The following is a 27,421-nucleotide window of genomic DNA, read 5'->3' on the forward strand; positions in this document are numbered from 1 at the left end:
AGAAGTCCCGTTTGTAGGTAAGAAGAAGTAAACGAAGAGCGACGCCGCAGAAGTCAATTGATGTAAGGAGATTTCGGAGATAAGGTCTGTTGTTGGAAGGCTCGAAAATGCGAATCAGCTCAGTATTATTGGAGAAGGCTCAGGGGGAAGAGGCTCGAAATTGTCGCTCAGCTCAGTGGGGCTCAGAGTGGGAGGGGAAGAAAGGAATTGAATTTTTCGGTACAACGTTGACAGATTTTATGTATCGTACTAAAGCCGTGCGTGTGAATAAAAGAAGAGTAATAAAAAAAGACTTATATGGCTAATCTACTTCTTTCCGTGATAAGATAATAGATAGCGAGAATCTAATCAATCGAAATCCAATCCCTATCAATCCTCGTCAATGCTGACTTAGACTACGCTTTGAGGTGGGCTAGGTCTCAACGCGGCGCTTGGCTATTTAACCACAAGTTGGGCTAGGACTCGCAGGAGCGGACGGAAAGAGGATGAAGGAAAAGGAAAATGAACGAAGAGAATCTCACCATATTTAAGAATTTGAAAGGTAGGACAGTAAGCGTGAACACGCCGTAAGAAAATTGCATCTGCGTTCGAAATAAAGATAAGTACGACTTTTTTTTAGTTAGGAAGATCAAGATAAAGAGAATTGTCAAGAAATTAGGATCAAAGCAGAGACTCATCGTTAAGCGGAATCCACGAGAAGGCCAGGGATCACTACCACACCGTAAACGCTTGCTTGCCTCCTGAAGCTGAAGGCTGCCAGTTCCATTCTTTTGACGACAATCTGTTGACACGCCACATTCATTGCTCGCGGAAAAGCCGAGAAAAGCCGGACAAGCCGGCAAGTCATGTTTACTGTAGTGATCGCCGCCGCCGCCGCCGCCCGCCCGGCAACGGTAGATACTGTAACAATCAATATTTGGAGTTAAGTAATTACCCGAAGACACTGGATGCATAACTTGACACTTCTGAGGTATATTTGTGCAAATTTAGTACCATGGTGAATTATCACCACTCAAAACATTTTGAACGGCGAGGTTAAATTGTTGGACACTCAGAGACTAATAACCGAAGTTCCACCACTGCTGCCATGTCGTCAGTGCACCTTCCATATATGGAATATCGTGGTCGAGTCACGAGCAATACTAATAGCGGCGCCCTTGAGCTCTTATCCTCTCCATACCACCATCATCTAGGACCTTGCATTAACTTACAGGGTCCACCAGCTAACTCAACGAACCATCTACATTATCTATTTCTTGACATTTCATTGGACTTTTTTCTCGATTCCTGTTTGCTTTCCACCTTCGTTTCAATCTCTGCTAGCTTCCATTCAACTCCTTTATTTGTATCTTCAACTCCAAGTTAATGCCCGTGCGACCTCATCGAAATGGCCGCAAGAATAAGGATACCTCAGACGTTGTATACCAGCAACCTACCCCTTCGTCTCGTTCCCCGGATACTCGCTCAGTTGATCTTCCTGAGCCCGAGGAGAACAACATTACACCGTTCGATCCAAGTCCGCCGGATCCAGCGTCTTCAGTTGTTCAGGAGAGCCGCCATTTTGAGGAGTTGGCAAATGCTCGAGCTGCTTTGCCTACGCCACCATTAATCGAGGTTGATTGTGTTGGTTCGGAGGTGCAGGCGGAGATGACGGCTCAGGGCCAGCAGGAGGTGGTGGACCCGGTCGTCGCTAGGAATGAATCACAGAAGTTGTTGGATGATTTGGATTGTGATACCGGGGCTACCGGGGCTACTGAAGACGTTTCTGACGGCCAGAATGTTGGCAGCAGTTCACGTGAAGACGCTACAGGACTTATCCACCCTTTAGGATCCCAAAGGTGGGTCAATATCTTGCTGTCGATTCCTCGCCATGTTCCTCCTCGTCATCGCTATTTACGTCCTTGACTTCACGAAGTACTTTATCGCTGGTATTTCCCGTTCAAACTTCGGAACGCGGCACGGAGCAGTCCCTCAAAACCTGAAGGGTTTGTTTTTCGCGTTCCCCGAAACGCTTTCTTCTTGCTTTGGATCATTACCACCGTTCCTCGTGTCCACTGCGAGTCCACTTCCATTCCGTCTTTCTCTTCATGGTGCCGGTATTATTTCATCTCCGTTTTTGGGGCTGGGCTCTTCGTTTGGGTCGAAGGCATTGGCTGATTTTGGGGTGCGGTGAAGAGGATACGGTGGAGAATGCCTTTCACACGTGCATTCCATTCCGTCGATCCTCGCATTGCGCAGTTGGACATGCCCGTATTTAACCCCCATGTTTGAGGCGTGACTTCTTTCCTTACGCTTCGGACATGTTCAACACCCGTTCTCTCTCTGATTTCTTCTCCAATTTTGTCGTGATTATTCCACCCCCTTCGCCGTTACCCACTTCATCACCACGGCCATTACCCGATGCTTCGTTTTCCTTCACCTACAATCTCGGGCCCGAATCTCCACAAGTCTACTCACCTGATTTCCTTTCTCGCAGATCACCGTCACCATCCCCAGCGCGCATTTCGACGCCAGCTCCTTCTCCAGAGCCTCGAGCTCATGTCCCTTCTCCTCGAAGTCACAAGAAAGTTGCAGGAGCCAAGATCCCTTCTCCCAATTCGTCAATTCACAGCCCAACTTCCAGTCAAACCTTGGCACCTCACCCAATGCCTGTTCCGACGACGGCGACCGCAGCTGGAGTGCCTTCGCCTCCAATGGTGTCCCGTCCGGTGAGCTTTGGTCAGTTCACGGCATCAAACAGAAGGACAAGGACGGGTGGACCTCCGTCCGTTGTTGAAGTGGATTTGGGTATGGATCCTATGGAAGGTACTATACGACCTCCAAACGGCCGCAGGCGTATCACTACCCGTCGTCCTGGAGAAGAGGTTGACGTTGACGGACATTCGACGAGGCGTATGTCATATGCTGGCCGAAACTATTCTGAACAGGAGGAGGATCATTACCCGAATCGACATACTAGGCATGGTACAGACTATCAACGGTCGCACTCGGGCATTTCGAGGGCTATGGGCTCTGGTGCTGTTGACACGGAACGAGTGCGAGAGACGGGTGACTCGATTGTGTGGGCAAGATGGGACATGGCGTTACAAGGAAGGTATGTGTATTCTTTTTTGCTGAAGGTTTTATCGCTCATGACTGCAATGACAAGGCGCCTCTTATTCATTGGCTATTATCCCTTTGGCCTTCAGATCTGGGACTGCACTGAATTAGATGCAGTGTCGGAAGTTTTGGATCTCCCATTAGAGAAGATTCTCGAGACTTCATCGGCGCCAGAGTTCGATTTCGAGTATGCTGGGATCATTCCACCTTCGCTATCTCAAGAATCTGCTGATGCATGGAAGGAATACCGGCCTCTGGTTGGCATTCTGTTAGTCTACTTTCCTCCCTGCAATATCATAAATGCTTAACCTTGTTGCAGAGTCTCTTCCAGCCCAGAGAAGTTGCCACCCCGAAAGTCGAAGACGGCTCGGTTCTCTCAACTCTTTGTTTATTCGTTGTCCAGCCATTGCATAGTGAAACAAGTAGTGCTACCTGGGCTTGTGACCGGCGGCGGAAAGTTCGCTATCGGCGACGGGTTTCTTGTTGTGGTAAGCCATCGTGTTTGTCCGGGGATGAGGGCAAATCTTTCATCTTTTCACAGAGCACGACAATCCCTCCGACACTACACTTACTATCCTCTTCCACTTTCGACGTGCTACATAAGATACCCTCCCCAGCCTTGATTCCATTCTCTCATTCTCATTCTCACTCTGTATCACCAACATCAACCGGATCGGGATCTTCAAGACGACATTCATTCTGGGGAACCACTACAACTACAACTATGACGCCTACGAGTAACGAACCACATAATAAAGTTGGAGGTGGTGTTCAATATAACCCAGCCACTCGTGGATTCGACGACGACAGGAATCATATCTATAACGACAATAACAATAACAACAATGTATTATTATCATCAGCGACATATTTAAACCCCTCATCTCCGATATTGCACCTTCCACCTCCACAACCAACCCCAGTGTATTCAGTTTCAGGCCGTCTACTTGCGTACGCTTCGTCTCCCAATCCAGGCACGGGCGGTGGAGGAGGAGGAGGGAGCGACATGTATGCTCAATATCAATATTCCAGTCCTGGGCCCGGGTTAGCCATCCCCTCCTTATCCTTTGGAGCAGCGGCACTGTTGTCTACTGGTGCATCTACAGCACGGTCTGCTTCTATTGCCGCGTTGGGATCTCTCACCGAGCAATTGGCGAATCTGAATAGAGGCGGAGGCGGAGGCGGAGGTGGTGGTATGGGTGGTGCTGGGAGTGGTGCTGGGATTACGATTACGCAGGCAGATTTGGGGAATGCGGCGATTAAGGTTGGAGGTGGGTTGTTGAGTGGGATGAAGAGTTTGGGTGGGATGGCTTATAAGGGTGCTGTTTCGGCTGCTTCGGCTGCTGCTGCTGCGCGAGCAGCAGGATCAGGAGGTGGTGTTGGTGTTGGTAGAGGGAGTGGTACGGGTGGTGGTGGTGGAGATGTGATGTCGAGCAGTATTAGTGGAGTATCGGCTTTTGCGAATAGGTTCTTTTCGAAGAGTGCGCCTGCTGCTATTGTCACTGGAACGGATCAGGGAAGGTATTCGGTTAGTTCTGAAGAGAGGGATGGAGAGGGAGGAGAGGAATATGGAGGGAAGGGCTCGGCAGGGTTGAGTGTGGAGAATGGGTGGTCGGTTACTGTGTTGGATATTGGACCGCTACTTCTTTCTGGGACGGCGAAGGAGATCTCGACCTCCCCTATTGTCGTCACTAGGTTCGTCGGCTCTAGATCCCAGCCTATTGCTGAGATGTGTTTCTCTCAAGATGGAAATTCGATCATGGTGGCCCCGAAGGATGGGCAGGTGGCACATGTGTACACGATTCGTAGTAATACGGTCGCACGAATCTTGCAGCAACAAGACGACAACGCACCCGCGGAGGAAGGAATCGATGGATCTTCTTCTTCTCCCGCACCCGCACATAAACGCCGTTTGGGTGCTTTCGTGCCAGATGCACCTCCTGTGCATGTGTATGATCTGAGGAGAGGAAGAACACCCGCTGTGGTGGAATCTGCTTCTTGGTCCCTAGATGGACGATGGACCGCTTTCGCAACTAGGAACAGGACGGTACATGTATTTGCAGTGAATCCATACGGTGGACGATCTGATGTGAGGAGTCATTTGGAAGGTCTGGTCAGGAATTACAGTGATATTGTAAGTATTTTACGTCACGTCTGCAGCACGAGGGTTTGTCTGATTTTTTTTTTCAGCCCCCTCTTTCCACGGATTTACAACCACTTGTACGGTTACGGGTCACTAGGCATCCTGGTCCGGACCAACTTCAAGTTCCACTTGCGATCACTTTCTTGGAGTCACCGTGGATTAGTGAATCTACGATGCCTCTGAACCTCTTACCGGCGATGACATCTCCTTATCTTGCACCTACCCACACAGGGCATTCGCATTCGTATGGAAGTGCGAGTTCGGCTCATACGGTGTTTTCGTCTTCCTCTCCCTCACCTCGATCGGAATCTATGTCTCCCAAGAGTCATTTTAATGGACAGCGACCGAAGAATTATCAAGATGTACTTCTTTTTGATCCTACGGATGGGGTTTTGTCTTTGAGAAGGATTAGTGTGAATGCCAAAGTCAGAGCGAAGGATGGGAGTACGTCATTGTTGGGAGCTACACTGATCGGGGGACCGTCGAGTGCTGGTGGTGGTGGGGGTGGGGGTGCAGGACATGGACATGGACATACCAGTAAATCGTTTCCTGGAATGGGAGCTGTTGGGAAATTGGCGATGTCTGTGTCTTCTCCTACATCTCAAGGTCAAGCTTCACCGATTGTGGAAGCTGATGGGTCTGAACTTGTGGTGGGGAAGGAGAGTACCATTGCGACTTGGACGTTGAAACGGAAGCGGGAGTGGATGGAGGTGAAGAGGGTTTTGGAAGTGCCTGTTGTTTTGAAGGAGAAAGTGGGGAAAGCTGAGTGAGTTTTATGCGGTTTTATTTTATTTTTATAACTAACAACAAAATTACTGAAAAAACTGCCTTTTTTTTTTTTTCGTAGCTGGCTAGCACAAGCGGAGCTTTCTACGTTTTCGAAATCTGCACGGGTGCTTCCGCGGTCGATATACTTGACACACCAATTCTCTTTTCAAGCGCTAGGAGAAGATTACCATGCTTTGATTCGGAGGTATCGGTTTGATGTTCCTGGACCGAAGGTTGAAGTAAGGAAGGGGATTGAGGTCAGTGCGTATGCGACTGGGACGGGGGAGTCTTTTGTCGAAGGTGGAGGTGGGGGAGGTGGTGTTGGGGGAGGTGGAGGTGGTGGTAGTGGTGGTGGTGGTGGTAGTAGCGGAGTAGGCCGATTCAGTCGTGACACACGGAGACTATCGTCCTCGTTCGCGTTTGACGAACCTCTTGCTTCAGCCATCGCAGCGGAACTGGACTGTCCACCTACGCAACCTGTGCTGCCTATGTTACCGAATGGAACACCTGGGTCGAAGCCTAGGTCGTTTAAGAGTTCGATACCTATTAGGAGTTTGGGTGATGGGATGAGTGAGAGTATTGGACGGTTTCGGAGGGAGATCAATAATAGAGTGCGGTCGCCCAAGTTGGTTGCGAGTTTGGATAAGGGTGATGGTGTTGGTGTTTCTGCGTCTGTGCCGTTGGAGTTTGATGAGGAGGATGAGGATTTTTTGTTGAAGGAACCGGAAGGGAAGGGACAGGCCGGTGAGATGGGTGGAGAAGCGTTGGAACGTACGGTTACGCCGCCGACGGGGAAGTTGGATGAGGAGGATACTTGGGTTGGTGGGGTTGAGGATCTTGTGGAGACGTTTGATCATATTTCTGTGGCTGGATTCCTTGATGAAGAAAGTGAACGACCACAGGGAAGGAAAGGAAGGAAGAAGCATCGTTGAATAGAACGGTAGTGGTTCCCCTCTCAATGTATATTAACATAACAGCTAAACCTAAAGACACAATTTATGTCCCAGTAAGAATCATTTGCCATGTCGCAAAATCGGACTGATCCTTGTACCAACGAAACCCAAGGACCCGAAATTCTAGGTGGCACGGACGAGAGGACGAAATTCTAATCCACTCTAATTCCGTCCCCCCGATTTCACCGCAAATGAAGTACGAAACGGGGAACATTTATGTTTGTTTTTTTTTTCCCCTTGAACTGAGAACAGCACTGATCGTGAGAACCGCCCATCCCTCGATCGGTCTTTGTCCCAACTCGGCCGCAAAAGGACACGTTTATATTACTTATCTATCGCGGGACAGTCAACTCAGTTGCTTGCCAAATGAATGAATGAATGAATGGAACCCTCGCCGATATCAACCAATCAAAAACTGGGGTTGCTGCGTAATTAAAAGACTTCCAACCCCCGTTTTCTAGGCGATTGATAGAACAGCAATAGGGCCTAGACATTGGCATGAAAAATAATTTATAAATGCAAGATTGCAATACAGCAGTGCAGTATATACGAATACAGTTTGTTTTGTTTTACCCATGCGATTGTAAATAATAAATATATAAATCAAGTGTATGTATGAAACCCGAAAACAAGAAATGCAATAAAGTAAAATAAAAAAAAGAGCAGAGAAAGACCGATTTGACTAGTTAGAGATCCCTGAAACCCTGAAACCTCCGTAGAACAGAGATCCAAAAAAAGAAAAGAGAATGAGTAGCGTTCGTGATATGTATTGGAGAACTGGTGTGGCACAAAATTGTAGCTGTAGCTTTTTTCGTTGTGAAGGGAAGTCGGGGGCGTGAGCATGAACATGAGCCTCCCCCCCATATGCGTGTGATGTCGAGCATGTAAAAAACGCGAGAAAGGGTATAACGGTCGTACAGCGTTGGGGGAGGCGGGGGCGGGGGAAGGGGAAACCGGGCGAGCACGAGCACGAGTACGGAATGGGGGAGGGGGGGTGACTGAATTCAAACAAACGGCTACCGACGCGCCAGATATCTCCAATATTTCTTGTTCGGCGGTTGAGTTCCTCTTACTGATTCGTCTACAAAAGGGTCAAGGTTTAACACGTCCCCTCGATTGAGCCACCCATAAAACTCACGATCGCGTATACATTCCCATACATCGACACCCTTTCCTTTAGAGTCCCATACCCCACATTGACTGTACACCGCCCAGTGGATATTCAGTTCCCATATTCTAGTGGCGTAACCGATTTCTGGCATCTCGCCAGAAGAACCCAGATATCTAGCCGTAGACGTTATGTTGGGCAACCTAAAGACGGGGGAAGGGGAGAGAGAGGAGGGGGCGGAGAATCTGGAAGGAAGAGAGGGAGGAGGGGAGGAGGGGAAAAGGGCCTAAAGATCCGTAAAGTCGAAAGTTGTGGAGTTTTTGAAAAACCGGTAGAACCAAAAAGATATGAATGGGGGTTCTTATAGCCCAAAGGTAGCGTGTGAATAGTTGATGTGTTTTTCTTGATACCGATACCGACTCAATGTTATGTAAGTTTTTTTTGTTCACCTAAATTGGTGGCGGGATCGGGTCGTTTGGAGGCTTTGGATTCTGGATTTTGGGAGACGGGTGGCTGGTGTTTCTCTATGGATGAGTAGGTCAGTTTCGTTGAAAATAGACCGGTTTAAAATAATAATAAAAAAGAGTTGAAGAGCCGGGGCCCTGCCCGACGAGCGAATTGTCGGGACCGCAACCGCAGTTCAACTCGATTGGAAAGCAGCGAAGGGTCCTCCTGATGTTATTTCCATGGTCACAGTGGCATGACATAAATCCGAGGTGGTCCATGAGACGCTTTTGGACCAATGGCTGGAAGTTGTAAAACGAAGGTGGTGGTGGTTGGTACGAGGAGCTTCTGCAGCTGCTGCTTTTTGCCTGTTCTGTGATAATAATAAAAGAGTGGGATGACACAGCTAGGGTATAAATCAAGTTTAACTGCACCTTTAATCGGAAAAGGTGTGAATCATTGACAGCCTTCTCAGCTGACGGCTTCATAGGCGAGGTTTGAAATGCGAAACATTTTGGAAAGCCTGCCTCGGATCGATGCAGGTGACTCGCGGCTCGGCCTCACTGAGATGACAGGTGGACACTACCCCTCGGCCCCATGGTACATTGGTAGATCCATGTCTCTTTACAACCGCAGGAACCCGCACTGAGTTCATGATTTATACTTTAAAACCCTACTTGGTTGCAGCATCGGACCGTCTAGAGAAACTCACCAGCCATGCTCAGTAAGACGCATGGCTCGAGGTTTTCAAGAAACGTTTTTTCGCGTTGTCAAGTACCTACCCTATCCGCATGCCGGAGGAGGAGTTTGAAAGATCGTCACGGCACGCGTCGCGTCGCGACATCGACACACGTGCGATCCATCTCACAACGTTCAACGTTAACAACTTCAAGGGGAATCCCCGCCCCCGCGAAAAAATGTCCGGTCTCATGGTACATCCCATCCCGATATCTCTAAAGCCAATCCAAATCTTTCTCCAGCCGATTCAGAGGCCACTGTCTTATAGGAATACGCAAAGTTAAGCAGGTATGGTCCATGGGCGTGTTTCTGCAACAAATGAGATAGTTGACCCTTAAACTTAAAGCTGGCGTCCTCATAATTACCGAGTCGACCTCGAAATCGCGAAACCTTACAAAAGAACCCGATGAAATTCTCGTTGCCCGACTGAGATCGTTGGATGGAGAAGAAAATGGGGGGGGGGGGGGGGGTAGTGTACTGTGTTTACACTCCGAGTCGTACGTGATTAAATCATCATATTATACTACCATCAGCTAATCTATCGCTACTTCAAAGCATCCATGGAGTGTCATCATGGATCAACGATTTCGAACAGCCAGTCGAATCGTATGCGTTCTGTGGATCTGATTCTGGTTCGATGTGGGGGTGCGAAACGAAACGGTTGGACAATAGGGATCGAAGTACCTACTAGCTAGGTACTCTCGAGCTCGGTACTCGGCGCTCGCTACCTCTTTTGTTGCATGGTTTTGGAATTTCAGGGTACCGGTGGGGCCAACCTTCATTGTGAGCATAACCGTGTTTGACTAACAATAGCGCTAGCTTTCAAAGTCAAAGTACTAATTACCTCCGCCGGAATATCCTCTGGCTACATATCTTATTATTCGACCAGCATAATGGTACCCTTACTATCCACAATTCGGAAGGTAGTGATGGAAGGTGGCAGGAGAGATTGGGATTGGGTACTCTTTCATCGACGTTCAAAATTCAGTTTCCGATATTCGCAACGAACCATGACACCTTTTGGTACTACTTGCGTTGCACGGTGGGGCGGTGATATGCAATAGAATGAGGCTGATGCTTTATAGAGAAACCCAATCGTCAAACCAGGAATGTGGGGATGTCGGAAATGTCTATCATGGAAACTACTTTGATCATGAGGCCCTGGGATCTGAAGGCTGGGACGCAGGATGAGGCACCGATACTGAAAAAGCAAGATGGAAGTGCGTCACGGTGACTCTGCCCCGGGCCCTAGAGTCCAACTAAAAATGCCGTTGTGTAATTACGCTTCGCGAGACTGAGGCCGAGGTATACTGTATAGGGAACGAATGTAACATTGTAGCGGCAAAATATTTGGAAACGATGATGGAGAGAAAGACGTACAGAAGAATTCAGATCCTTAACGAAAGAATTGGCGTCGGTTCTGAACTTGCCAAGATGACCCATTTGGGATGCAGTTTGCACGATATTTGATAGTCACTGCCAGACTCCCCCGGTGATGCGTTGCGGAAATTCCAGTGATTCTTCAGGATGAAAGTTCGTTAGGTTCTGAAGGCGCAGTTGAAGCGATGAAACCAGGACGGACAGTTCGAATATTGTGAACGGGAACTCGGTCTACAGTTGTGCTAGCTCTCCATACTATCATCTCCCTCCCAAACGTTCAGATTGCCTAGGTGAGTTGAGGCGAGGATAAGGTGACTGTGTGTCTTGGATCATTCATGGAAGGATGTTGGATGCAAAGTTAAATGGGTGTGCGAAAGGCCGCTATCGGGAGTTATGTCCGAGCTCTAGTCCGTACTCCAGGTAAATCCCACAACGATTTTCTACTCTCAACATGCTACACGCGACACCCTCGCTCTATCGGGTCCCGAAACTGGATATGCTTCAAACCCTAATGGACGCAAGTTGGAAAGGAGGCGACACAGAGATTGAAAATCATTTTCAATGCCATCTTTCTGTCACCTTCGCAACGTCCCTGGAGGATGGAATTACCTGCCACTCGTATTCAAATTCTCAAGAGCTACTATCGTCTTGAGGAAATGTTCCCCTAAATTGCTATGAGTCTCATAGGGGAACCGCTACGCAAATTCAGACAGATTTTGACCCCTGATTCGGCCTCTGGGACTCCTTTGCAAGTGGGTCTTAGACAACTGCTGCTACTGGTACATAAGTCTACTCGCCGCCGTAAACTATTCACCTCCCGAACTCTTCACCCACCATGGCCGACTCCTCAGCAGATATTCAACGTATTGTCGTCAACGCCGTCGGATTAGCACTTGAGTGGGGGTTCTATGGTATGTTGCTAGTACTGAGGGTTCCTATTCGAATTGACGCACTAATCCAATGTTCTAGGTGTAACTCTTCCTTTATTTGTGATAACAATGAGAACATTACTCGAGCCGCTACGAAGAAGAAAGCTAAAGTCTGCATCTACGCGCGTGAAGTTGAACAAAAAGATGATCGTTCTGGCTATCTCGCTCTGGCTGCTTTGTACTGTGGTGCGTCTGTATTTGCTTTTTCCCCCGTGGTAACAACTTACAAGGGGGTCCTCAATGTACTCGTTATGCATTTCAGGTTATAGTAGGCGATCTAGTTCAAAACGTGAAGGGCTTTAAAGATCATATCGAGAAGAACCATCGAGTCGATATAACTCCTCTCCCCTACTTTAAGAGAATGAGGCAGAGATTAGAGCTTACAAGAGGGGTCGCATACATGGCCATCACATTACTCGCCGACGCCGTAGTGGTACGTTTCCGCCCTCCCCTCCCCCAAGTATTAGCGACCACCGGTTTTGATCAAATTCCTTAATCCAGGCCTATCGATGCTTCGTTGTTTGGAGGCCACGACTGATCATTGCCACATTACCCTGGATACTGTGGGTAGCTCTCCTCTGTGAGTTCACCTCTTAACGAAAGATGCCATGAATTTTGAGCTTTTTTTTTTGGCCCCTCCCCAGCGAGCTGTATTGGCTATGTGTGTTCCATCGTTATGATCAAATACGAGAGCAGTGCAGAACGAGCCCGTATTACGGGGTGGACTACCGCGTTCTTGTCTACTTCCTTAGCGACCAATTTTATTTCAACTGGTGAGTTTGGGTACTTTATTTCCTTCGCTGTACCTTGACGGTTTCTTTTTTGTTTTTGGGAAGGTCTCCTCGCGTTTAAGATATGGAAAATCGACCGCGAATCTTCCCGATTCCGATTGGGAGACTCGCTCCTCAAGAAGCTGTTACGCGTCGCCATTGACTCGGGCGTGATCTACACCATCGCGCTTTCCGCTACCATTGCGCAGTTTGTGGGAAATGCGTCGTGGACGAAGGTGTTTGTGACTATGGTACGTTTGTTTATACTCTTTTTGCTTGCTGGCCATTTATTTACTTACATGGGATCAGATGCCGACTATAATCTGCATAACGTTCTACCTCATGCTTATCCGTATCGCCCATTCAGTAAGGGAACAAAACGAAGTGCCGGATGTTGAGAGTGTTTTCAACCATGATGATGCGGCGCTGAGACGGATCACTATACGAACGTCTATTTCGGTCGAGACGGGGGATAGCGGGTCAGAGATTATCATGGAGAAGAGGGAATTAGAGCATGATCCTGCCGGTGTGGAGATACCGGTTGTCAATCGGGAGTAGATTACTCGGAGGTCGTTTTTTTTTTTGTTTTCGCCTCCTCTGTAGAATGGCTTGTGTATATTTAACTTGAACGCATAGAGTCTCTTTCCATTGTAGCCTTGAAAATTAATCGACGATCAGCATAGATCCGGCGGAGGGCGCCGCGAACGGTTTACCGGCCCGTCCGTCCGTGAGCTTTTCCTTTTCTCCTTTTCCAACTGCTCTGTAGGCGGTATATCGTATGAACCGTGTTTCAACTCACACTTGTCCAGAAGCAAGGCTCATCGACTGCTTAGCAATACCCTCCGAGAGTGGGTTTCTGACGCCCGTCGTTACCAGGTCGGTCAATTATTTGACAGACTCTGAATCCTTCCATACACTCGCGATTCTCGCAAGTTTGAGCGGACCATTTTGAATATTGGCATTGTCTTTTTCTTGTGATCAAAGCTGTACAATTTAGTGGTAGAGGCGAAACACCCGTTTACTGTACGTGATCTGTCCTACTGGCATGGGTGCCCGATCTCTTCTTAAGTTTTAACCTTCGAACTGGCGGAATCAACTCAGGTTATGTTTTACCGTCTACTATGCCTTGTTCACCTCGCGCTCATCGAATTCAGTAGACTTATGTATAAGTAATCACAGAGAAGACCGAGATTACCTGCTATATCTTCTTCGAACCGTAACGAATGCAGCTTGGCGAGTTCAAACGTTCAGCGCTTCAGCGCCCCCACCCTCCCCCGAGAAAATCAGTTATAATTATTGTACAGGAGAAAAAGCGCCACATCACATCTTTCTTCGAAGCAATCACTGGCAGTTCTAGTTATGGGCATAGTAGGCTGCGCCTGTCAAACAACCCTTAATTATTGGCACATAGGACTGATGTTTTGAAGACACACTGGCAGAAACCCAAAGCAATCAAGACACCGGCGGAGAAACCACCTGCCCGTCCTGTATCACCACCACCGGCGAAAAAACCGACATCTCCAGCACCACCGGGGGAAGAAACCAATAACCCCGGCACCGCCACCGCCACCGGAGAAGAAACCAGTATCTCCGGCAACTCCGCGTGACTTTAAGGCGCATGCTCTGCGTTTAGACACCTGCCCCCTGTGACACCAACCACAACCTCCGGTACGAGTTTTGACGATGATGTATTGAACCGATAAATTTGAATGAATTCTGCATCGATTTAGGCCGGCGGTGCAGCCAGTACAGTAACACGATTTCTGACGTTGAAATCGGGCTCGCTGCAAATTCGGCATCTGGGAAGCTCCAGAGACACATTTTTTGGAACGAAAGCTGGATTACCAGCAACCTCAGGCAAACACAATAGCACCAGCGTTCATCAGTGAACCGGGAGAACCTCAAGAATTACAAGAGAGTCCAAAATCCCACATGTACAGTCGAACACCTCCTTCACCGATCGATCTTGAGCCTTACATTTGCATCCTACGAATGTCGCGAGTCCGTGTTTCAACTTTCGGTGGCAAGGTCGCCGCGTATGGACATGCATGGGTTTAGGTATCTTGGATCTCCAGGGAGAAGTGTTCGGTTTTGGTGGTGATAGTACACCTCGGAGGGTTGGATATTCGGATTTTGGTGCTTTCGCACCCCTGACAGAAACGGCGTATGCTTCGCCAGAATTGGCTGGCACGTAAGAGAATTTCGGGGAGGAACAATAAGCTGAAGACCAGATCTAGAATGAAAAAAAATAATCTGTTTGAGGGTCAAGTTGACGTGAAAGTGCGGTGTCCTACAAACTCGAGGTCGTCCTCTCTTTTACGCATCTAACCAACAGCTACTAGTCGGATTTCTTCTCGCTTCCTTCTCGCTTTCGCCACAGAAATGGAAGTATAAATCAAATTTATACAAGGTAGTCTGGCTGCCAATGGTTTACGAGTTTTCGGAAAGACTAGCTTAACGAGCAGCGAGGGTTGATCTGAGGTCATAGTTCCATTTGTGAGCCCATGGAGATTACAAACTTGGAGCGAAGTGTGAGGGAAATACGCCAGGATTAAAAATGGAGTATAGAGTCTGAAAGGGCAGAACGTCGACTACTTACGCAACCCGTCATTTGAGAGTAAGAAAGGAACAAACCCTGAGCTTTCAGCATTACAAAACACGGAGGCCCTTATTTTGCGAGGTACGCCACGGCAACCTGGTCCTAACCTCGTAGAGAGCAGCCTAGGTACAAGTTGTGGGTGATTGTAGGCGAGAAGAATGTGGGTGTCACGTGTAACCACTTTTGTCCGACATGGTTACCCAACAACTACCATGTCGGTGAAGGACATTGGTATGCAATAATTCCTTTGCAAGTGATTGAAAAAACCACATTGATCACTGTTTACTTAGCGCCTCAAGATGTTCATTCTATCTAATTCAAACCATCGGCTACTAGCAGAATGTCCTTCTAAATGGCGGGTAATACCAACTTCTGCAACAACCTGTTGTTACTTTTTGGGCTGCAAGCAACGAACGCGGTTGTACGTATCCTCCTCCGTGAACTGATATGGTCATGAAGAGTGCAAAAAGAAAGCGAGCGACCAAAAGTATGGCATAAACGACGACCAGGACCGTAAAGAACGGACCGTAGTATATTGGACTACCTGAAATCGCTATTTCTCCTTAATTGGTAGGCTTTACTTTTTTTGAATGGCTGTGTGAACTTTTCGCTCATATCGGTTGCACTGATTAGACTTTGGAACGCAGTCGAGAAGTCTTCATTAATGGTCCGACCTCAAATCCCTCTCTTACGTTGATTCATGGAACTTCCAAGTTTGTGAACGGATACTGGACATGAGGATCTCCGTCTGTGATAAAAATAACCCCATCCACAAGTTTATAAACTGTATGAGTCTCGCTCAAAAATCTCATCGTTCCTCTCTGATACGTCTACGTCTTCACCATGTCTCAGTGGCAGTTCCGTAGGCGTTGGATGGACAAAAAGTTGCAACAACTCGAATCAAAACCGAAAATCAAGCCAAACGAATGGCATCCTGTCATTCGAGAATTCCGCGAGCTCGTCGAGGGAGATCCCATACTGTTCAAGAACTGTAGTCAAATGTTCGGCGGTAGACCCGACACCCCGCCCAATGATAAGGACTCACAGAAGTCTCAGGTGAGCTTTCCGACTTCCTCTCTTTAGAGTGGTTGACACTGAGTATGGCGTAGGTTCGCGACTACATCCATATGCTTGAACTCCTCAACTACATCCTCACTCGGGCGCCAGAATGGGAGAACAACGATATGGGTCAGATGGGTATTCTTCCCATCCTCGCTCTAGTTGAATGGCCCATGAATACCTCTGCTGGTCGAGTGGTGTTCTCCGATTCGCGAGTGAACGCTCAGTTGAAGAAAATATTCGACGTATGGGCTGAATACCTGTCATCGTCCGATTCCACCTATGTGTTGACTGAGGATGACGGTTGGCTCTGCCCTGGTGCAATCACAGAGGACTTTGGGCAGACCTTCATTTGTGATACCACCCAACCCCACTTTGGATTCAAATCCTGGGACGACTTTTTCACCAGAAGGCTCAAACCTGGCGTTCGGCCCATCGCCGAGCCCTACGATGACTCGATAATCACTAGTGCATGCGAGTCTTACGTCGTCACTTTCGCTCACGATGTCCAAGCCAAGGACAAGTTCTGGTTGAAAGGTTGCCCTTACTCCCTCCAAACGATGTTTAACCACGACCCTCTCACACAGTACTTCATCGGCGGTACAGTCTATCAGGGGTTTATTGCCTCGACGAGCTATCATAGATGGCACAGTCCCGTCAACGGCGTCGTCGTAAAGATCGTTCACATCCCCGGGACTTACTACCTCCAATCCCCTACGTTAGGATTCGAAACCGAACAGGGCCCGGATTATTACACTCCTGATCACTCGCAAGAGTTTCTTTCGCACTCACAAACTCGGTTGCTCGTGTTCATCGAGTCGAGTAATCCTGAAATCGGGTTGATGTGCGTGATGACGATCGGTATGGTGGAAGTGTCTACGTGTGAGGTTACTGTTCGAGAGGGGACGAAGGTTAAGAAGGGGGACCAGTTGGGTATGTTCCATTTTGGTGGATCGACGCATTGCTTGGTGTTTCGGCCTCAGACTAAGCTCGTAATTGGGGTTGAACCAGAGCAGGCGGTGAAGGTTAATCAGGAAGTTGCGCGGCTTTTGTGATGCTGTTGAACGCGTTTTACATAGAGTTTTTCTCTTGCTCTCGAGCACTAATAGACTTTGGGTTCTCTGTTGATCTTTTTTTTAGACTTTGGTACGCTTTCCACACGCGTTGTTGTAGAATGGGATTTTTTTGGTTCCGATATTGATAATGATACATGTTGTTGCACTGGAGACTAATGATTACCTGAAAAAAGAACTGTGTGTGTCGTCGAAGTCGTTTCAGAGCCTCGAAAAGTTCATGGTGTCCGACGATGGGGACTTGTTCCTGACTGAGGGTTCCTAATGTTTCCTGCTCCACCTCTTCCAGTAGATACCATCGGTGATCCTCTTGAAAGCGAACGCGAATATTTCCCGGGCTGAAATGAGAAGTTGAGAGCCGCAATCAAATTCAAAGGTGCATGGTATGTACGCCATTACAATGTTGTCTTTCAGACTCCAACAATATACGAGTGGGCTTGACTGGAACCGCAAGGTTACCCCGACTGCTCTGTATCTCAAGTATCTGCTGTAAATGAGCAATGCGGGTTTCGTATAATTCGAGGGAAAATAAGGATCTCGGCCAATGGGAACAACCATCCTGTGTAGGAGGTTGCTGAGGTTCCTTCTCGAGATTTCGGTACGCTTCTCGGAGGTGCAGAAACAGCATAAGCGGCGTTACCAATTCCTCATTCCCATGATAGATGTTCTGAAAACGTCTGGCGAGTATCGACGCCTTGCCGATGGTGACGGGAAGTCTGGAGTCCGCTCCATTCCAAAAGTACACCCCTCCCCCTTCGTAAAGCGTCCGCAGCTCAGCCCGCTTATTCGGCGTCAATACTTCGTAGATGGACGACGGAAAACGATGATAGAGAAACCATAGATAGATCCATGCCACGGACTCCGCATCATGGTAGTAGTTGAAGATGACGTGACGGTCAGTGTCTACTGACCATGTCAAGGGATCATTCTGAAGCAAGGGTACTTTGGCGTGTAAATAATAACCCATGGCATATTCGACGGCCATGAATTCCTTTGTTCCCTAGGAAGACGGATATGGGTTAGAGGACGACAGACGGGAAGGAGGCGAGGGAGCGAACCGCGATGGGATGCATCAGGAAAAGCCCAAAACACAAATTGGTTCAAATTCGCGCAAACTTGACTAACCAAGCTAATTTAGGTTGCTTGGCACAAAATTGCATAAATTAGGTATCTGCCAGAAATATTTGGGGCAAATTTGCACGAAGTTTGTGCAAATTCTACCTAAGTTTTTGTCATGGTGAAAGGCAGCTTTGCTCAGATTTATTTATGGATTTTATCTGTGACGCAGAATTAACTAGTGGGAGGGGACTATTGCATCCATGTACTTTTATCTGTGAGTCCAATTCCATCTGCAAGCCTGATGTTGGACTTGCGTTGGACTTAGCAAATTCCAATTCTCGAGTCATCGCCGAGATCACCGATTTATCCGAGGAACCGGGTACGTGCCGTAGCTATATTATTATCGTATGTTTTTCTTCCCTTCCTTCCACTTTTTCCCCCATTACCACTTGCACTCCGAACCTCCTTCTCTCCGAACTCTCTTATTTCCAATTTTTGTGGCAGACTCGACAAACGAAGGCCGGCAAAACTCGGACCTGCAACTCTCAAAGCAACACTGGGAGCCGACCATTCAGTGAGATAACATACATAGGTGGATGGATGTAGTCACCCAGCACGAACTTGAAGCAAATGAATATATCGGCTCCAACATAACAGGTAAGTTGATATTCTCAACAACACTAGGTTTATTGAGGGACTGACTTTTGTTATAGATGACTCCTCTGGCCGTCATCACACGACACACCAAAACTTAGCAGTTGATTGTTTGCGGTCGCCTATCCAGCTGGTTTCGTGATTCGTAATTTGTTTTCAAGTAAGGATCTTCCTCAGGGACTCGACACACAGTCTCCCGCTATCGCCGTGAGTTTTTTCTGGTCTAGTCATTGCTCCATTGTCGCTCACTGGTACACATAGGCTGTGCACTTCACGACAAATTGGCAATTGGCAGGATATGTCGGTAGTTCTAAACATTGATTCATAGATATAACTGCCTGTAGTTTTTTTACTTAGTGACACCATTTGTTATAAGTTCAATGAAAACAAGACTACTATTTACTTCACATGTTTTGATTTATTTGACTGCTGCAAGTGTGACCAATGTGAGGGCACTGGAGGAAATCTACCCTAAATTGGAAGAATATGTACAGATTTGCATCAATTAGGGACATCTAAAACATACAAAATAGTAGACCTAAGCACAAATTTGTGATAATTAGGAAGGGGGATGTGGAAATATTCAAATTGGGAAGAACGAACTAATGTCCGCAAATTCGACAAATTGTTACAAGTTATCCCTAATTCGCACTAATTTGCATTTTGGGAATTCCCTGATGCATCATGAACCGTACAACTGGATTCGTGCATTCCAAATTCCACATCGGACACTTTGCCTTGGTTCAGTTCAATATAGAACAGGGAGTTTCCAGGGCTGATGTCACGATGGACATATCCAGCCAAGCGCAGGTAGAACAGACCTGAAAATCTTTAGGAATGAGCTACAATGCCAGATTTGACAATGAACTGACCTCGGAGAACATCTTTCATGCATTTCACAAACTGCAGCATGTCAGCCAATTCATATACGCTCTGGCAGACCTCCTTCACAAGACGGCGTACATGTTTCCGTCCCTGAAGCTGACGAACATCGAGCTTATATAGGTCGTGCACAGGGATATCAGCGCTCCAAACGAGGTCATCCCTTCGCGAACTTGGCGGGGAGGGCCGGGTGGCGCCCAATCGTCGGGCATCAGTCCACTGGACGCGTTGATAATTTGGGGGGAACACAGTGACGTCGTTCTCACCCTCAGTGTTTGTCACGGGCCCATCCTCTAAGATAGTGAGGAAGAAGGGCTTCGCATCCTCCGCATGCCTGGTAGGTGTGTTGATTTTCCTGTTTTCCTCGTCAACCTTGGCCAACTTCTCGAATATATCGACCAGGATCTCCTTCTCGAGCTTGGCATCCTTGTACGGCCAAACGTCGGTCAGCACATACGTCGAACCAGATGGCCCGGCCTGAGTGACCTCGTCCACTTTCCAGACTCGCGTCGCTCGGGAGACAAGGTGGTGGGCTGAGTTAGAGATTGGGTTTCCAATAGTGTGAAATCTTCTGTGACCGATCTTGTACTCGTAAACGATAATATTCGAGCCATTCACCGTTTTCGAAAGACGCGTTACCGTAGGATCCCAACCAAGCTGCTCCCGACTACCAAACATTACGGCCAACAGAAATTTAATGAATGGTCGTGGCTCCTGAACCTCAAATTAGTCTCATGCATATCATTCAGAGCAGAATGCGGACCTTATGATAGTTGAACTTCTTGCACTTGGCAATGTGCGATCGACAGAAGAGCCAAATCTGCGTCGTCGTCGCCTCTATGGTGAACCCAAATATGAAGCGCCTGGTCGGATCATCATACATAATTTCATTGGCTGCGAAGAGGAGTTTCTTCTCATCCTGAGATTGAAGAGGGAGTTAACCATGGTCCATGAAAGCAGAGGTGACACGAGACTTACGTCCTGAGCTGTGGCCTTCGCGTCGCGGAGCTTTAGCTCGCCCAATGCGGATACATTATGAGCCGCATGAGAGAATAGACCTTCGTTTTCTTCGTCAGGTTGTATATGGTTGTTGGCATTTTTGTCGGCTATGCGAGCGGAGCGGCGAAGCTGAATTTTTGTGTCTTTGCTAACACATCGCACATCAGGGAAGTGTCGATATCCCGCAGTGTCGAACATGCCCGCTTGCGTGGGAGTCGGCACAACCCAAAAGTTCTGCTCTTCCTTAACACCGCAAGATTTGGCGACCTTTGCAACGGCCGAAGCGACCTTGGAGAGAGGTGCGAACGTGTCGTTTTCGTTTTCCTTTCCAATGCGAAGATCGGGCCAACCATTCTCTAACAGGATACTGTCGCCCCTCAACTTCTCTTCTATGCTTTCTACCAATGTATCTGATTCATCAAGGAAGCTTCGTCGAAAGTAGGTTTGAATGAAGTTGGCATTCGAGCATTCGATGAGTATAGAAGTTTGGTCCTCCATGGTTCGGAGGCAGCGGGCTCTTTGTACGTGTGAAACCGGTGCGTGAGACTTTATTAGGCGCTCCAGACCGGACATATCAAAGTTGCCGGAACCGGTTACAGTTATCCTAAAAACCGTAGGCTGCTCAGAAAGAAAAAACTTGTATTACAAAGCAGTCCATCTGCCCCAATTCTGATGTCATAGTACCCTCGCTAATATAATGTAGATATATATATCAGCTCACTCATCAAAAACGTGGCTCGGACAAAATGTGACCGCCTGGAAAGTGGACATCTGGTTGTGATGGCATATGTCACTTGGTCGGACAGTGCGCAGACAGTGCTCGAACACTTGGGACAATCTAATCTAATATTCAATCAAATATTTCATACGTTATTCCTAATTATTATTATTTCTAAATGATAAAGCATCCCTGAGGTTGAGAGTAAGCGGTATTGAAGGAGAGGTTCTGGTATCCACCTAAGCCTCCCAGTAAAGCCTTTATATTAGTGGGCTACATACAGTAGTTGTTGACTTCTTACCTGTAGGGTATGTCGTCAAGTCCCTTACCTGTCCGAAGCCCCCAGCCAGACCTCTAAGATCCTACCTTTAACTTGTTGCTCTCGGCAGTGATACGCCGATCTGCCCGACACATATCGTCATCTCCTCTAAGTCCGATCTAAGTCCGAATTCCCGTTGATAATGAAAACACCGACTATCACCGCAGCCGCCGGCAACATTCAACTGTCACTGCTCTGTCACATCACCCTCAGTGTTCCCGACACGTTGCCATCTACTCAATCCAATGACAATTGCCGTCATCATCAGCGTTCGCCATTTGCCATCATCAAATTCACCTTCAAGCTTGTCCTTAACATCGTCCTCATTGTTTCCCACACGTTTGTCCCACCTTCTGCCATCGTTGTTTGGCCTTACCTGTGACAATCACCCAGAGATCTTTGGGAGCCATCATTTGTGCAGTATAGACCACCCGCAAGAAGCCTCTGCCAAGACCGCTAATGCGATTTAGTTGACTATGCTACAAGGTTCTTTTTGCACTTTAAACAGTGCTATGGAGCGATAACTATCGTACTAAGAACTAGAATAAGCCCGAATTGCTAGTTAAAGCTAGTGCCGCTAGTGGGATGTGCCGTAGATCGTGTCAGAAAACTGTATGACTGTTCAAAAACTGTAGAACACTATGAGCAGAGGACTTAAACGATAATTTGCAAGTTCTACTCTCTACATTCTACTATGCACTAGCATATCAAGGGATTGTAATATTAGAAGACTTGTAGTCTTCACAGAACTGTTTGTAGCAGAACTTAACAAAGTCTAAAGACCTTCATACTAGGAGTACCTACTTCTACAGGGGATTTAGTTGACAAGAATTTGGACATAGGACCACCATAGACTATGAGAAATTTGACATGACTGTAGATCGCGTCCCGATCAAAATAGAAGACAAAAAGACATGATACAGATCCCAGATCACAGATAGAGTATCTAGGAATCAGGCAGGAATGAAGAGCAGATCTCGGAATTCTTATTGTTCATGTGCTACGGTAACTCAGAACTCTGGATCTATATGCTGGAACTACTTGGACACACAAAGTCCATATGATTTGATAATGTCGAAATGTAGGATAAGGCCCGTAGGCAGGAAATACCACATGGTATGCCTATGTAGGTCCATTCTACGTGCTGAAACAAAAATGAAGAACGGTCCAGACTGGCCCAAAACATATGATTCGAACACGGAAAAGCTCCATAGACGAGATTCTGCACATGTAGCAGTCCTTATCGATAAGATTCCCCTGGATGATAGAGGAAGGCCACATGGACGCATAGCTACAGTGCATTATTTTTAGAGACGAAACAAGTAGAGATACGATTACAAAGCTAGTGTAGAAGTAGTATAAAAGCAGCCCATGTATCCGTAGATAAAGTAAGTACTACCTGTGCGTAGGAAAGTCCTGAGTGAGTTGCCCGTGAGTAACTACTCTTGACAACCAATAGAGATATTTGCCCTGTCTTTGTGCAGTGATACGATAAGATTGATTTGAACATACGAGACCGCCGAGGTCAAAACTTGAGAACTATCCGTCTGTAGGCCGCCAAGGTCTTGATTACTGTTTCGTGATCTGTCGAGGGTCTTAGTGTTCGTGTCTGCCGAGGACTTAGTTTTCGTGTCCGTCAAGGGCAATAGTCTCAATCATTCGAATTAGTCTTACCGTAGACGAAGTTCAAAGCCCCACTTAGTCCATTGGACAATAAACAGAGCCCCAACAAACCCTAGACCCCCGTAGCTGTGGTGTTTTACACTTGCAGTTGCAACTTGATTTGACAAGAACCTTATATGATATTAAGACTGTGATCTTGTGCGTAACCTTTGCCAAGCAGTCCACCCTTGCAATCTTTCCTGGTGTGTAGAGTTATTGATAGACTTTACACAGAGGTTTACTAGTTTTTGGGTTGATTTGGTGTTGGTGCTACTTTGTAGCTCTGATATTAGGTTGACTCTTGAGTGGTATACTTCGCCCATTACCGCCAAGATCTCACCTGTCTTCCCGATCCACCCAGAGCCCTGGCAAGACCGCCAAGATCCCGCCTTCGACACTCATCATCATTACCTGCTTAAGGCTGTCGTTACCCAGCACGACCTCCAAGACCTCGCCTTCAACAACTCAGCAACAAATCGGCACTTACGCAGCATAGTCTCGCCTACATCTCAGCACTTGTGCAGCGAATGCCAGTCAGCCCGACAGCTCACCCCTATCTGTGTTGCACATCGTAGCTGCTCATCCCATCGCCCTTTCTCTGCATGTGCTTCCCTCCATCTCTCAAGTACTTGTTGTTGCTCAACATGGGAAAAAGTGGGTCGAAGAAGGTGAAAGTGAGTTATGGTGGTTGTGTTCATGCTGGAAACGGAATGCAAAAAGAAATTAGGTGGTTGAACTGCACTATAGACTCTCTAGAGCGAGAGCGTGAAATTTATCTGAAGCATTACGGCGGTGAGTGTTATGTTTACTGCCTACACATATCTGGACTCAATTCTCCTTCATCAGGTCTAAGCTTTGAGGCACAAGACATCATCGATGGTGTTGGAACCCGCAAATGATATTGATGTTGACAACGATGACTATGACATTGATTTCCCACTTCCTAATGGTCATGACTTGCCTATTTTCCCTCCTGGTGAGGAGGCTCTACTTCAGAGTCATGAAGGAAGAGAGTACGAAGAGATTCTGAGCTCGTTATTGGCAAAGAGGTGTGTTTTTGGCTTTTGGACTACCTTCAACTAAGCTCAAGAAGCTTTATCAAATAGTAATCGACGCCCCGACGATCGTGATCGGTCTGACCACATCCAGAAACAGGTAGATTCTTGGACAAGTCAGATGCCAGAGCTTGTCTCTGCATACCTCGCATATCTTGGCAACAGCCCTCCTGTGAATAAGGACAACCAGCCGGTTTGGTTCATTCCTGTCATTAGCTTTGAAGGTGAGTACATCGTCTCTAAGTTGTAATCCCGGAACATTAACTTATATTGAATCAGAGAACCAGGAACGCGACATTTTCCACCACGAAGGCTCATTGACAATCCCTATATCTCTCGCAAGGCATGGCCTCATCGGCTGCAGCCCTGAGCAACCCTCTATCGCTGTCCCTATCCACTTCCTTCATATCTACCATCAAATCCATCGGGTATGCCCTCACTACAGCTTGGATGCATTGGCTCGTTCCCTTCAACATGTTCATTTTGTGAGTGCCTTATTCGAGGCCTTTCTGGTGCTAACACTTTCAACAGTTACCACAAGGAACCATCCTCAATGACCAGCTATGTTCTGAATACGACATCTATCTCGCGATTCTACGCAATGTGAAGACACTCTGCCTGGAGGCACTTGGACGGAATATAGAGCAAATTTTGACAACAACGACTTGTGCTCCTTGCACATACAAGCTCAAAGACAAGCCCTCCCTTGTCCCTTCCATGCTCATCGCCATGGACGGCAACAACTCGTTGAAGATGGTGGATACTGATTACAAGTTGGGAAAGCCACGAATTGACAAACAGACACTTCCCGATCACCATTGGATTGAAGATGAGCGGGTTAACAAGTTCAAAGACGAGGTCGCAAAAAATCAGGCCCGCCAGGTGAAGTCCAAGGTAAGCTTCTATCTTTCCAATCTATATGTATCACACCCGATCTATCTGCCTACGTCTAGCAAAAAGCATCAACAAATTCATTATACAATCAACCAGACCCAGCATCTGGCACCTTCAAAGACGAGGATGTTGCGTGGCTTGAAGTCATTGAGGCAGATGACCTAGCAGCCTGTATCGACACATGTGTCGATCGATGGCAAAATGCAGGACCAGACTCAAAGAAGAAGATGTGTCAGATGTTTGCTGTTGCAGGGATCTTTCTAGCCGTTTGCCACCATGGCCATTTGTTGGTGATTTGTGATATGGTGCGGAGCAGAGAACTGTAAGTTCCAGATTTGAATCTACTCTATCTCAGCTAATCCTGCCCATCAGTATGAAATACCCGCTTGCAATTGTTGATAAATTACTGAAGAATTATGGCGATGATCTTGGCCTTGGCTACGACATCATGTGTGCTTTTTACAAGACAATGAAACAGAGTGACAAGCTTGGAAAGAAGATTACAGATAAACGCCTCATTGGTGTTGTCCCAGCGTTTCATGGCCATGCCCATAACCAGAAATGCCAATGCGACTGGCATCCTCAATACATACCTGGAGTTGGGATCGAAGACTTCGAGGGATGTGAGCGCACATTTTCTCTGTCCAACAGCCTTGCGTCTGTTACCCAACTCGCTACGTCTTTCCACCGGCGGCAGGCAATATTGGAATATTTTAATTTCAATGACAAGGACAAGCACGCACTATCTGGTACGTCTGATCTACCTCTATCTCTGCTTGATCTGATCCCTTTTCCAGGCAATTTAATCTATCAGAACTACCGAGAGGCACTCGAACGACTTGAAGAGGACCTGCCTCTCTTTGAGGATGCGTGCCAGAGATTCAGACTATCCACAGCCGCCTGTGAGGCCTTCTTGATCAAGGAACGGGAGTATTTTTCAGCTGCGATGGAGGAGTCATTTGGAGACAATGCAGCTTCTAGACTATGCTGAACTGCTTCAGAAATGGTGGAAGGCACAGTACATTTGCTTGATTCGACCGATGTTGACTTACTCACAACTCTCAGGAAAACCTCTGATGACGCCCATCAGAAGTATCTCAAACTACCCAAGATCTGACACCAGATTACGGCAAAGCAGATCTGGCAAATTGAAGCTCGCAACTGCACTACGTTTGAACATGTCAAAAACATTGATGAAGAGCTGCTCACAATGGAAGATGACATTGGTATTCCGGCATGATGGTCGCCTTTGTGCAAGGAATACCTTCAAGCCAGCAAGGGATTGATCGAGCGGAAGTATCGTCAAGCATTGGAGAAACTGGAGAAGTTGGTAGTGCAGCAGCTGTTTGAGTTGACGAAGCTTAATATGAGCGGTGTAGGTGAGTCTGGCTACCATTTTCATTACACATGGATAGTGATTTGTAGATAGGGTACAAACAATGGGAGAAAATCTCCAAGGCACTCAAATCACGTGCCGAGGCCATCAGAAAGGCACTGGACGCTTACAATGAACTGGCACTCCTGATGACTCCTCCCCGACAAACCCTCACATTCAACCAAGCTCTTGAAATGGTGACCATTGCCGACTTTGACCTTCTCAAGGATACCCAGAATAATGTTGCTGAGATGGTGTGGGCCAAAGAGGAGCACCATGAAGCCATGCGACTCCATTTCCAAATACACTGAGCACAGGAAGAGATCAAACAGTTGAATATTGAAGCGAAAAGGTTGGTTACATTTCTACTTGATGACCACGCTGACTATCACCATGCCATCAAATGCATACATCCGAGCAATCCTGACCTCACAGAGGAACTTGCGAGACAACTCTCACACTGGCTAGCTTTACATGGGCGTATCGTGCAACAGTTGGCTCAAACTAGTGCTCTCAAAGGATATACAGGTTCGTTTTCTTCAATCAAACCCTCATTCTGACTGACGCAGTCAACTATAGGATCCCTGGTATCAGGTGAACGAGTGTCATGTGAGCCTGCGATCACAGATACGGCGCCACTTCCAGCATGGGTCACTGTTCTTGGCCTCGTCTGAACCAAAAATAGCTATGGGGAACTTCGGCCCCCTCAGTTATCCACTGAAGATACAGCCAAGTTGGATG

The 27,421-nt window shown here is 47.3% G+C and overlaps 7 protein-coding genes across 9 annotated transcripts; 5 read left to right on the top strand and 2 right to left on the bottom strand.

Annotated features, from left to right (window-relative positions):
• The first annotated feature begins 1,167 nt into the window (after positions 1-1,167).
• On the top strand, positions 1,168-7,033 carry E1B28_005552 (uncharacterized protein). Its single transcript, XM_043150118.1, has 7 exons — positions 1,168-1,838; positions 2,477-3,094; positions 3,149-3,367; positions 3,419-3,587; positions 3,641-5,233; positions 5,290-6,008; positions 6,090-7,033. Exons 1-7 carry the CDS (start codon positions 1,366-1,368, stop codon positions 6,940-6,942), a joined length of 4,644 nt encoding a protein of 1,547 aa, XP_043011203.1. The 5' UTR covers positions 1,168-1,365; the 3' UTR covers positions 6,943-7,033.
• A 4,059-nt stretch (positions 7,034-11,092) lies between these two features.
• On the top strand, positions 11,093-12,890 carry E1B28_005553 (uncharacterized protein; the record flags this gene model as incomplete). 2 transcript variants are annotated; one of them, XM_043150120.1, is made up of 8 exons in its annotated part: positions 11,093-11,412; positions 11,488-11,544; positions 11,603-11,748; positions 11,825-11,995; positions 12,064-12,142; positions 12,207-12,335; positions 12,399-12,583; positions 12,642-12,890. In XM_043150120.1, exons 3-8 carry the CDS (start codon positions 11,632-11,634, stop codon positions 12,888-12,890), a joined length of 930 nt encoding a protein of 309 aa, XP_043011205.1. In that variant the 5' UTR covers positions 11,093-11,412; positions 11,488-11,544; positions 11,603-11,631. The 2 variants fall into 2 exon arrangements, with proteins under 2 accessions (XP_043011205.1, XP_043011204.1); XM_043150119.1 differs by having other exon boundaries at positions 11,093-11,544.
• Positions 12,891-15,118: 2,228 nt separating this feature from the next.
• Positions 15,119-17,045, top strand: E1B28_005554 (uncharacterized protein; the record flags this gene model as incomplete). Its single annotated transcript, XM_043150121.1, has 6 exons — positions 15,119-15,162; positions 15,222-15,352; positions 15,402-15,501; positions 15,565-15,717; positions 15,784-15,987; positions 16,041-17,045. Exons 5-6 carry the CDS (start codon positions 15,805-15,807, stop codon positions 17,043-17,045), a joined length of 1,188 nt encoding a protein of 395 aa, XP_043011206.1. The 5' UTR covers positions 15,119-15,162; positions 15,222-15,352; positions 15,402-15,501; positions 15,565-15,717; positions 15,784-15,804.
• A 109-nt stretch (positions 17,046-17,154) lies between these two features.
• E1B28_005555 (uncharacterized protein) lies at positions 17,155-18,149 on the bottom strand. Of its 2 annotated transcripts, none has more exons than XM_043150122.1 (2): positions 18,122-18,149; positions 17,155-18,063 (listed from the first exon to the last, which is right to left on the bottom strand). In XM_043150122.1, the coding sequence occupies exons 1-2, from the start codon at positions 18,134-18,136 to the stop codon at positions 17,434-17,436; spliced, it is 645 nt and encodes a 214-aa protein (XP_043011207.1). In that variant the 5' UTR covers positions 18,137-18,149; the 3' UTR covers positions 17,155-17,433. The 2 variants fall into 2 exon arrangements, with proteins under 2 accessions (XP_043011207.1, XP_043011208.1); XM_043150123.1 differs by having other exon boundaries at positions 17,180-17,401; positions 17,455-18,149.
• Positions 18,150-19,427: 1,278 nt separating this feature from the next.
• E1B28_005556 (uncharacterized protein) lies at positions 19,428-21,155 on the bottom strand (the record flags this gene model as incomplete). The annotated part of the gene is made up of 4 exons (XM_043150124.1): positions 19,428-19,597; positions 19,649-20,372; positions 20,422-20,577; positions 20,637-21,155. 4 exons carry the CDS (start codon positions 21,153-21,155, stop codon positions 19,428-19,430), a joined length of 1,569 nt encoding a protein of 522 aa, XP_043011209.1.
• Positions 21,156-24,000: 2,845 nt separating this feature from the next.
• On the top strand, positions 24,001-26,296 carry E1B28_005557 (uncharacterized protein; the record flags this gene model as incomplete). Its single annotated transcript, XM_043150125.1, has 8 exons — positions 24,001-24,148; positions 24,210-24,405; positions 24,463-24,635; positions 24,691-24,896; positions 24,943-25,305; positions 25,365-25,627; positions 25,678-26,054; positions 26,103-26,296. 8 exons carry the CDS (start codon positions 24,001-24,003, stop codon positions 26,294-26,296), a joined length of 1,920 nt encoding a protein of 639 aa, XP_043011210.1.
• A 375-nt stretch (positions 26,297-26,671) lies between these two features.
• Positions 26,672-26,991, top strand: E1B28_005558 (uncharacterized protein; the record flags this gene model as incomplete). The annotated part of the gene is made up of 2 exons (XM_043150126.1): positions 26,672-26,684; positions 26,735-26,991. 2 exons carry the CDS (start codon positions 26,672-26,674, stop codon positions 26,989-26,991), a joined length of 270 nt encoding a protein of 89 aa, XP_043011211.1.
• Between the last annotated feature and the right edge of the window lie 430 nt (positions 26,992-27,421).

The sequence above is a fragment of the Marasmius oreades genome, chromosome 3, assembly GCF_018924745.1.
Source record: "Marasmius oreades isolate 03SP1 chromosome 3, whole genome shotgun sequence".
NCBI classification, from domain to species: Eukaryota; Fungi; Basidiomycota; class Agaricomycetes; order Agaricales; family Marasmiaceae; genus Marasmius; species Marasmius oreades.